Here is a 10,439-nt window from a genome sequence, read left to right on the forward strand (position 1 = left end):
GCTGTGGGACAAAGAGGCTCTAAGAACCAAAGCCCCTCAGTCCCTCTGTTCCTCAGGAGGGGAAAGACAAAAAAAACCAAAGCAAGCCAGAAATGGGGCTCTCCCAGCACACAGCAGCCCCACCCAAGCCTCATCCTTAAACTATATTTCAGTTTCCTTGAGTCCCCCACTGACGCAACCCTGATCCCAAACCCAGTCCTAACCAGCATCCACATCATTGGCAATCCCGACATCAACTCAATCTCAGACGCACCCCAATTCCAAACCTCACCCTGAAGTCCCGCCCCACCCTCCGCTCCCTCTAACCTTGGCTCCCGACTTGAACTCCTACACTAACTGCTTGTCTGCCTTGCCGCAGCTTAGCCCCGACCCCAGCCCAGAACCTCAGGCTGACCCTAAGCAGCTTTCCCCTTACCCCAGCTGTACCCCGGATCTGTACCTGGTGTTCACCTCCATCCCAATCACAGCAGACTCTACCCTTACGCAAACGTCTAGCCTCCCCTTCAACCTGGACTCCATCCATAACCCTACCAGACCCTATCCCATCTCTGACCCTCCCCGCGGGTGCGCTCCCACCCGGCACTCAGCTAGCAGAGGCCGCCACGTGGCTGGACTGCATGTGCAGACCTTGGGGTGCACACACATACACACGCCCCTCAGCATGCACAGACATGCACGCACTCCAACGTGCCCCACCCTCGGCTGGACTCCTCCAGCTCCTTCTTCAATACTTACTCTCTCCACCGAGCGGTTCCTGCCCCTCTCCCAGCTTTCCTGGCTTCTAGCCTGGTTTGTTTGTACATTAGAACCACGGAGCTCCCAGGGCTTTCCTTCTTCTGTGTCCTGGAGGCCTGGCTCACAACAGAGTCCGATGAACACCCACTGGACCAGGGCAAGTCCTCGTGGTGATCAGAGTCTAGAGGGGCAGAGACATACACCCGGGTAATCCTGCCCAACATTCCCGGTAGAGGAACGTGCCTGCTTCTATGGGAGCTACAAGAGGCAGCTAGGGATGGAGTGGGGGTTCTTTGGTCCGGGTCTTAAAGTTTGAGGAGGAGTTCACCTAGTGACAAGGGTGGCAGATAAAATAGCACGTTCAAAGGCAGGGAAGCATGTTCAGGAAGGGTTGGGGAGGTGAGCCTGGTAAGAAAGGCCAGGGCAGGGCGGTTAGGCTGGTCTAGTTGGGGAAGAAAGGGGGTAGGAGGAAAGGCACACATGGTGGGGGTAGTCGGAAGGCAGAAACAGCGGGATGGAGAGGGCTGGGGGAGCAGCGGCCAGGGTATCTGGAGGGAGAGGGGAGGAGTTCATTCTAAGACCATCTGAGACTGAAGGACAGACGGGAGAGCCAGGTCAGCACAGGCAGGCAGGTGGTCACCAGAGGGGTCAACCGGGGCCAGAAGCTGCTGATATTGATCAAAATAATAATAATAATAATAATAATAATAATAATAATAGTAATAGCTGAATGAGCTTTCACCGAGTGCTTCCTGTGTGCCAGGCACCGAGCTGAGCATTTGTATGACATCATTTAATCCCCAGCATGAGCCCACCAGGTGGGTGGTATTAGAATTATTGATCCACAAGGGATACTGAGGCTCAGAGAGGAGAAACAATTTGCCCAAATTCATGCACATTAAAATCAGGCAGCAGGTAGGACTTGAACCCAGGCCTGTGGGACAGGAAGAGCTGAGGCCTCCCTCAAAGTCATAGTGGCCAAACCTAGGACCTGCCTTGGCCTGCGACTCATCTCTCATCATTTGAAGCCCCCTTGGAAGCCCCTCCTCCCTGCAGGCTGAACTCCTCGAATTTCCCTGAATATTCCAGACCGTGTTCACCTCCTGGATGTTCTGCATATAGCGTCTTGCGCAAGAAGTGGCCTTCTAACCCTTGCCCCTTCTCTAAGAAAATTCCACCCCTTCTCCAGAACTCAGCCCTGGCACAACCTCCTTTGGGAAATCTTTCTGAACTGCCTGCCCCAGGCTGGGTGAGGGGGCACCACTCTGGCCTCTCTACCTCCCAACCCCCACTCCCTGACCACCCTGCATTACCACTGTCTAGGCCTCCCTCCTTAAGGGCTGGGCTCGGTCTGCAGCCCCACCCCAGCCAGGGCCGGCCTACAGCAGGTGTCAGTGAGTGCGTGTGGTTGGTGAATGAACACAGGACCCACCTGGCTAGGGGTTAAAGTAGGAAGGAGCTCAGGGTGGGGCGGGGCTTCTGCCGGGCTTCTGGGACTGATCTCTTATTTGCCAGGGCTGTCTCCAGCCTTATCTGGTTAGGCCTGAGTTGAAAGCAAGCTGGTGACATGCTGACATGGTTCCCGGGTTACTCAGTAACCTTGCCCTCTTTAAAAATCCCACTGTTTCCCCCTGGCATCCAGAACCGACCGCTTCTCCCTCCTGGGCACTGCTGCCATGAATACCTTCCTGCTCTCTGCACTGTGCCTCCTTGGGACCTGGGCAGTCCTGGCAGGGGGAGTCACCGTACAGGTAAATCCTCTGTCCCTACCCCGGCCCGGCTTGCTCTCTGCTCCCAGTTCCCAGGGCCTGTCCCCTGAGAAAGCACCCCCTCTTTCTGGAGCTGGAGCAAGGTCTCAGGTGTGGCCCTTTCTCAGGAACCTGTTTCTCAGTCCTGTCTCGTATGCCCTCCCCTTCAAACTTGGACAGAAGAGAAATCACCATTTGGGAAAGCGGGTTGATTAGCCAATTTACTGAGAATGGGATTATTAGTCCCATTTTTCAGAGGAGGAAAATTGAGCCTCAGAGAGGTTCTGTAACTAGCCCTAGGCACACGGCTGGGAAGTGAAGGAGCTAGATTCAGTTCTAGACCTTCCTCTCAGCCAGAGCATCGACCTGGGTCTTGGGAACCATGTGGACATCCCAGAGCAGGCTGTAGCCTGGCCTGACACTCTGAACTTGTCTGTCTCAGGATGGAGAGTTCTCTTTTTCTCTGGAGTCAGTGAAGAAGCTCAAAGACCTTCGGGAGCTCCAGGAGCCCAGCATTCGGAACCGTAGGAAGAGTGGTGGGCCCGTGGTTCCCAAAGCCTGCAGCCACCAGAAGTTTCCCGAAGAACTCAAGCCTCTCTGCAAGGAGCCCAATGCCCAGGAGATCCTCCGGAGGTTGGGTGAGTAGCCACCTCCCTGGTGGGTGGGGCCTGGGAACTCCCTGATTGGTGGCACGGGAGGGGGATGTGCTCTGATTGGTGGGTCTGATGAGGAGGTCGTAAGTAGTTCTAAGTTGTAATTGGTGGAGCTTGCTCTAGGAAGATCCCCGCTCTGGCTGATGATTCGTTGGTAGTTCTGCATCCCGCCCCTCTGGCCTTAGCAATTGCTCCTTCTGGGCGGCATCTCCACTTTGACTGGCTGGCTTGAGCGCTACCTGTTTGAGGGGGAAAGACCAGCCGGTCGGAGAGGACAGGCTTGGGTTTCTCCTGGGGACTCCGGGGCAGATGTCCAAGCTCTGGCTCAAGGGAGGGCGGGGCCTTGGCTCTCTGGGCGCCCCATCTCTCCTGCGCAGAGGCCATCGCCGAGGACCCGGACTCGTGCGAGATCTGTGCCTTCGCTGCCTGTGCTGGATGCTAGGACGGTCGGCTCGCTGCCTCCTGCCCCGGCCGATGCTCCCACTGCCCGCAGCTCGGCCTACCCTGCCCCCAGGGGAGGCGTGAAGAGGGCGTGGCCTGGGGCGACCTGCGCAAGCCCGGCCCCTGCCCCCCAAGATCCCCTCCGACCCTCAGCTAATAAACCAGATCCCAGAGTACTCCTGGTGTCGATCTTTCATCTGCCAGCCGACTCATCACCCAGCTTTATGGGTGCCTACCCTGCCCTCAAGCTCAGAGTTTACTGTATGAAGTGCAAGGACCCTCTCTCCCTACTGAACTGGGGCTGCCATCGCACACAGGCACTGAGGGGACTTCAATCTGCAGGCCACCAGCTGGGGGGAGGGGTGGTGGAGCAGAACCTCTGATTTTCTTTCACCTCCTCCGGGCGGGTTGGGGGAGGGCACCAAAGTCTCTAAGCCCTGAGTGAGCTCAGGAGTCCCTGGTCTGCATGTCCAGCCCAGTTTGGGTGGCTGTGAGACTGGCCCCAAACTCTGCGGTGTTCAGGGGACCCCCAGCCCTGGTTCCCTGACCACCTCAGCGTTGCCTCCTGCCCTACCCCCTGGGACTCACCCCTTCCTCTGCTCCCCTCACCTGTGCTCTGCTCCTCTTCCCACACTCCTGGCCAGATAAACTCCTGCTCAGGTGCCAAGGTTGTGCTCCCATGGCCCCTCCCCAGAAGCGTTTCTTTACCCTCCCAGGGGGGTCTTCATGCTCCCGCTTTGTCCTCTGTGCTCTGTGGGCACTTTGATCACCCATGCCCCTTGCGAGGCTCTGGCCACCCTGTGCCATAATGGCTTCTGTGCCGGGGGAGTCTCCCTGACCCCCAGAGTGGGTGAAACCCACCACGCCAATGATTGCATGAGGATATGACCTAGGGCAGGCAAAAGCCAGAGATACCCAGTTCCAGCCCCATACCACATACTGTGCAATGCTAGAAGTCACTTTCCCTCTCTGTGCCTCAATCTCCTTCCCTGTAAAACTAGGACTATACTAGTATCTGCCACCCAGGCTGGGAGAAGTAAACCAAAACATGGGGAACAAGAGCCAAGCTGAGAATGGTTCAGACAGGGGTGAGGAGGCAAGGCATGGAGGGCTGCTTGTTAGCAAAGTTAGAGGGAATGGGCAAAGAGGAGGTGACCAGGGTATTTCCTGGGGAGTCAGGCAGAGAAGTGTCATGGGGTGATTGAGGCAGAAGTCCTTGGGCCTCAGAATTCAGAGGGCGAGGTGTCTTCAGGGCCAGGTCAGGGGAGGCTCTGCAAAGGGGAGGGGTGGCAGGCATCTGCACGAGTGTTTGGGATAGGCACTGGGGTGGATGGACGTTCAAAACCAATCTGAAAGGAGGGAGGCCGAGGGCGTTCCAGAAGGGGGGGTAGGTTCGGACCTAGAAGTGGGAAGGTCCAAGGCACTAGAATGGTTCAGCCTGGACAGGGTGGGTCCTGGGAGGCACCCAGGGCTGGGTTTGAACCTGACCATGTCACTTACAAGCTGTGTACAAATAATGCACGCAAATGTGTATGTAATAATGCTACTTACCCTACGAACCAAGTCTCCCTGAGACTTGGTATCCTCATCTGAAAATGGGGATGATGACAGCACCTCCCAGGGCTGCAGGGGATTTGATGTGATGCATGCTGGGGCAGAATCATGAAACGCTCCCACTCTGGAGCTGAGCTCTGAGTGTGAATCCTGGCTCTGCCTGTTACCGGCTGTGTGACTTTGGCCAGTTACTTAGCCTCTTTTCTCCTCAGTCTCCTTATCTGTGAAATGGGGATCACAAGAATCCCTACTTGGTAGGGTTGAGGGAAGGTTAAATGCAGTCACATAGTCAGAGTCACATAGTCAGAGTCACATAGTCACTCTGAGAGCCCTGCAGGGCCCATAGTGGACACTTCTGCGGCTGCTATTATTACAGTTTCTGTGTAGATGGCTCAGCTTGAGCCTGGCACATAGTAGGTGGTCGGTCAGTGGCATTTCCCTTCACTGCCTCCTCCCCAGGCAGGTGGACACCCAACGTAGCTGAAGGGAGCAGTGGGAGCGAGGCCAAATGGTACCTTTGGGCTCAGTTTAGAACGGAGAGGGCGTGCTGGGGAGCCCCAGAAGGATAAGGGGCCCTGTCAGAGCAGGGCTGCGGGGTTCCCCTGGCATGTTGGGCACAGAGAGTCTGCAGGATGCAGGGCCAGGGAGGAAGGTCTGCCTGGCCTGGGGAAATGTGATAAGGGCTCATCTCGAGTGGTGGTAAGAGAAGAGAGGGCCCCGAGAGTCACAGGAGGCATTGCAAAGGCCCCAGCCAGCCTTGCCCGTGGGGTGAGGGAGAGGAAGGAACTAGAACTCTGGGGTTTGTGGCCTGGTCAAATGGGGGGCTGTGGGGCTCATGAGCAGAGCTGGGCGGTTGGGATGGGGAGCTGGTCTGGGGAAATTCACCCTGGCCTTGGCCCTGGGTGATCTGAGTTCAGAGATCACCACCCCTTTATGCCTGGCTCTCCTCTCTGGCTGCCTGGGACAGGGGCTGTGGAGGAGCCCATCGTGTGGAAGGGCCCTTCTTCAGGGAATGCCCAGCACGGCTCCTGCCTTGAGTGAAGGAGTTGGCTGCAGCTGCGAGGGTGTTGCATCAGGTGTCATCAGCGTGGCCGAGTCACAGGGAGGCAGCAACAAGATGCTTCAGAGCATGGGCTCTGTCCCCGACTGCCTGGGAAGAAGTCCGCTTTGCCATGTTGCCGAGCCTGTGGTCTTGGGCGAGCTGGTTCTCTGTCTTCACCTGGGTCTCTTTATTCATAAAGTGGAGTATTTATAATAGCACCTGCTTCATCAGACAGTTTTGAGGACTCAGTGAGTTAATAAGTGCAAAGCATTTAGAATAGGGCCTAGGGTATAGCGAATGCTCAGTAGATGTTGGCTATTATTGTTATTATTATTCCTCAGGGCCGCCAGGATGGAGTGAGGGAGGAAAGGTCTTCCTTCCATCTAGAGCTGGCCAGAGGGTCCTGGGGAGCCCAGGAAGGTAAGGATAAGGGCCAAGGCCCCTCTTCTCAGGAGCCCCGGGGTGGAGGCAGAGCAGAAAACGGGCCTGGGGAGGGGGCACCACGTGGTTCTTCCCTGCACCCACTACTCCTGCAGCCCCACCTCCTGGGGGACGCTCCCTGCCCTCCCTGCCCCCTGGTTGTCGCTCTGGCTCTGCGGCTGGGCCAGCGCTTGGGCTCGGCTTGTGGGGTCAGGTGGGAACAGGTGCTCCATGGTTTCTTAGGTCTGTGATTGTGCGAGACTCATTTCACTCCCCCGGCCCGCATCCTGGAGCCTCCCTCCTCCTATATGAAATAGGGCTTGATGAACCAACTCCCCAGGCGCTGGAAACTGGGAAATTCCTGACCATATCATTAGATCAACCTTTTTCCTCAACCGCTCAGCTACCCGAGTGCCTCTGCCCATGGCCCCCGGGGATGAACAAATGGACTCCAGACTCCGTGTGTAGGTGGGGAATCTTTATTCAGCAGCAGGGTTGCCTCAGGGGCCAAACTCTCCTCCAACCAAGTGTCCAACTGCTTTGTGCCCGATCTAGCCGCTCGAGCCTCTGGCTGGTGGTGATGACCTCAGGGTCCCCCCCGGAACTCGGGTGGGGGTGCAGGCTCTGAAGGCAGCGGGCTGGGGACAAAGTGTCCGGGGTGGGCTCAGGACGCCCAGCCATCTCAGAGGCAGCCGGTACAGGCGACATTCACACACAGCTCACAGTCGTCATTAGCCATGGTCCCTGGGCAGGGGAGAAAACCGGTCAGCTGACCCTGCCCGTGAACCACCTGTGGTCCAGGGAGCTGCTGGCCGGGCAGCCAGAGAAGGCTGCTTCGGAGGGGGCCTGAGGGCGAGGACCAGCATCTTTCTCACAGATCAGGAGCATGATGCTGGAGAAGCAGAGAGTGACTCGGGTTCAAGTCCCGGCCCTCTCCTTCCTAGCGGGGCCTGGGCGTGCCTCTTACACTCTCCGGGCTGGAGTTTCCCTGCTGACTCTGTGGACAGCATCAACTGACAGGGTGGCCGTGAAGAGAGAAGACCAGCAAAGGGACTGACACAGGCCTGGCACTTAGTAGGTGCTCAATAAATGCTAGTAAGTCGCTATTGTCACTGGCCAGTTCTGCTTCTTCCCTCACATTTCAGCTTAGATGTCACCTCCTCTTGGAAGTCTTTCAGACTCCTTATGCCACCCCAGACATGAGCCATCTCTCCTCTGTGTCCCCCGTGCTTCCCCATCAGCCACCGTATTGCAGGCATGGCCTACGGGTCTGTTGTCCGGTGCCCCCTTCCCTCCCATCCGTGACGTCTGGTAGGACAATCGACGGTCCAGGTTGCCAGGGCCTGAGGGGGCAGGCCTTGACTCTCCCTGGCCCGGCCACTGGGTGCTTAATAGAAAGAACGGGCAGTGGAGGAGCTGGGGTGTGGGCAGGAGAGGGAGCCAGAGGCAGGAAGCTTCGCAGGGGTGGGGGCACTCACTCAAAGCCTGGAAGACGCTGGCCGCTTCCCTGGATGCACAGATGGGCTGGAGGTCCTGTGGCAGGGCTGGGTGGTGACACACGGAGGGCACGACGCTCTGGGCCTGGAGGCGGGGGTTGGGCAGCCACTGCTGCTCCAGGTTACTCAGCTTCTTCACTGATTCCAGCTGGACCTGGAAGCCTTGGTACTAGGGGGGCAGGGGAGAGGAGATGAGAGGGATCCGCAGAACTTTCCCTGTTCTCATGGGGGGTCCAGGCCATACTCAAAGGACAGCCTGGGAGGTGGGAGCAGGCACCTGCCACTTCATACCCCATCGTGCCTCAGGCCCCCAGGAACTGTAGATGAGGATCCGATGGGGCTGGGGAGCAGGTGGTTCAGGGCACGGGCTTTGGAGACCAGTGTAAACCCCCTCCCCCACCCCGGTTCAAATCCCAGCTCTTCCCAATAGGCCGCCTGTGTCTTCTGCACTCTGAGAGTCATCTGGCAAATGGCCCCTCCCCAGCGCCTGCCACCAGTACAGTCCACGCTGGGTAACTGGGCGATCACCCCTGAACCGACGTGGCAAAATGATGGCAACCCCAAGTTGGCCGGGTTCCAAGGCCAGGGACGCAGGGGTGGGGGGAAGGTGACTCTTCCCGTCCCTCCCAAGGAGGCTCCACCCAGAGTTGGGAATGTGACAGGGCCACAGACCTCCCCACTCTTGCTGGCCAGCGGCATCCCGCCGCCTGGCAGGCGGACCCTGCTTCCACAACTCCCTCCAGCCTCACGGTTGTCCAGGAAGGAGCCCCTGCCCCCCTGCTGTCTTCTCTCTGAGCCTTTGCATACGCGGTGCCCTCTGCCCTGAACTGTCCTTGTCCTCTGTGCCTAGCTACCTCCCGCTCATCTTGCAATATCAGCTCAGTTACCTGCCAGGGAAGCTCTTCGGGTGACTCTCCCCCGCTCCACCCATTCATGGGAGAATATAGGGAGCTGTGGGAGACCCCCCTCCTTCTGGGCTCCCGAAGGGCAGGGACTATGTCTTGTTCCACCTTCTGACCTCTGGCCAGGACCGGCCTTCTGATAGAGCAATGCTGAAAGCAGCGGTTTATTATTGCCATCACTGCTATCATCACTCCTTTCAGCCTTCTCGCTGCCGCCACCCACCAGCTGTCTTGGTCCCTGGGTCGTGCTTGGGTGTTGGGCTGAGCCCTGGGCCCACCAGCTCTTGCTCCCCTATATCCCATGACGTTTCTAACGTCCCCTCTCCATCCCAGCCCCTCACGGGGGGACCTTCAGGCAAAGGGCACACTGGCCGGAGGGACTCACCTGAATGTAGACTGACTGTGTGCCCTGCAGGAGCACCAGGAGGAACACAGCCATCCTGGACAGGAGTCCTGACGCCATCCTGCCGCGCATCTCACGCCGTCTGTATCCCGCTGCTGCTCCCACAGGCTCCCACCTGCTTCCCCAGCGAGCAGCTCTTTATAGGCCAGGCTCCAGTACCCTAGCCACTCATTAACTGGCCAGCTGGGGCGGGGTTGACAGCTGGTTGGCTGGCAGGGGGTGATGAGGGCAGAGAGGCCCAGAGAATTCAGAAACAAGATACTATGTGTCAGGCACCTGTGCGGGTGGCTCTGTGGGAGGGCCTTGGATGCACCCCTCTCTTTAGCTCTGCGAGACACCTATTCACATGGAATGATGGAGAGACCATTGTACAGACTGGGAAAGTGAGGCCCAGGAGGTGAATTCACTTGCCTCAGGTCACCAAGCCAGTCAGTGACACAGCAGGGACTCAAGCGTCTTTGACTCAGGTCAGCCTATGGTCCTTTCTCCGGGCAAAGGAGGCAGATAGACGGGCTGGTCCAGGGTGAGATGGGCAGACACAGGACTGATGTCAGCACTCTCCGTGGCTCTGGACCTGATTGTCTCCTGACCCTCCACCGGGTTCAGTTTAAGGCCCCTCCTCCTGATCAGTCCCCACCTGGGCCCTCAACCTGCCTCTCTCTGCCACCTGCAAATGGTGCTCGGGACCCTCAGGCCATGTTTGACCCATCTCGCCTGTCCGTGCCTCGCAGAAGCCAATCGCCTAACCCAGCATGCTATTGGGTTAGAGGAGGAGGAAAGAATGCCGACCTTGGGGACAGATTGACCTCGGCTCGAATTCTGGTCCTGTTGCAGCTCTATCAGTTTGGACAAGTCACCTCAACGCTGACTGAGCCTCTTTCCCCTTCCATCAAATGGGCATAATGACAAAATCCACTGCATGAGGTTGCTGTGGGGGTGATGGGGCCGGGTCCACTGAGTAATACTTGCCCCCTAATCTCCTTCTAGGCAATGTGTAACCCACTATATCCGTGGCTGAAGGTGGGGTCAGAGAGAAGAGGACAAA

General features: G+C 57.8%; 2 protein-coding genes across 2 annotated transcripts; one reads left to right on the forward strand and one right to left on the reverse strand.

Moving 5' to 3' along the window:
- The first annotated feature begins 2,354 nt into the window (after positions 1-2,354).
- GUCA2A (guanylate cyclase activator 2A) lies at positions 2,355-3,753 on the forward strand. Its single transcript, XM_060626579.3, has 3 exons — positions 2,355-2,486; positions 2,926-3,121; positions 3,514-3,753. The coding sequence occupies exons 1-3, from the start codon at positions 2,412-2,414 to the stop codon at positions 3,576-3,578; spliced, it is 336 nt and encodes a 111-aa protein (XP_060482562.1). The 5' UTR covers positions 2,355-2,411; the 3' UTR covers positions 3,579-3,753.
- A 3,305-nt stretch (positions 3,754-7,058) lies between these two features.
- GUCA2B (guanylate cyclase activator 2B) lies at positions 7,059-9,525 on the reverse strand. Its single transcript, XM_060626090.2, has 3 exons — positions 9,377-9,525; positions 8,072-8,258; positions 7,059-7,337 (listed from the first exon to the last, which is right to left on the reverse strand). Exons 1-3 carry the CDS (start codon positions 9,464-9,466, stop codon positions 7,276-7,278), a joined length of 339 nt encoding a protein of 112 aa, XP_060482073.1. The 5' UTR covers positions 9,467-9,525; the 3' UTR covers positions 7,059-7,275.
- Positions 9,526-10,439: the final 914 nt, after the last annotated feature.

This window comes from Panthera onca, chromosome C1 (genome assembly GCF_046562875.1).
Source record: "Panthera onca isolate mPanOnc1 chromosome C1, mPanOnc1 haplotype 2, whole genome shotgun sequence".
In the NCBI taxonomy this organism is placed as follows: domain Eukaryota; kingdom Metazoa; phylum Chordata; class Mammalia; order Carnivora; family Felidae; genus Panthera; species Panthera onca.

Excerpts from the sequence above, each read along its gene's own strand:
- GUCA2A (XM_060626579.3), top strand. The coding sequence starts at position 2,412 with ATGAATACCTTCCTGCTCTCTGCACTGTGCCTCCTTGGGACCTGGGCA. Across the intron at positions 2,487-2,925 it reads CAGGGGGAGTCACCGTACAG|GATGGAGAGTTCTCTTTTTC; the intron begins GTAAATCCTCTG and ends TGTCTGTCTCAG. Across the intron at positions 3,122-3,513 it reads GGAGATCCTCCGGAGGTTGG|AGGCCATCGCCGAGGACCCG; the intron begins GTGAGTAGCCAC and ends TCTCCTGCGCAG.
- GUCA2B (XM_060626090.2), bottom strand. The coding sequence starts at position 9,466 with ATGCGCGGCAGGATGGCGTCAGGACTCCTGTCCAGGATGGCTGTGTTC. Across the intron at positions 8,259-9,376 it reads CACAGTCAGTCTACATTCAG|TACCAAGGCTTCCAGGTCCA; the intron begins GTGAGTCCCTCC and ends CTGCCCCCCTAG. Across the intron at positions 7,338-8,071 it reads CAGCGTCTTCCAGGCTTTGA|GGACCATGGCTAATGACGAC; the intron begins GTGAGTGCCCCC and ends TCCCCTGCCCAG.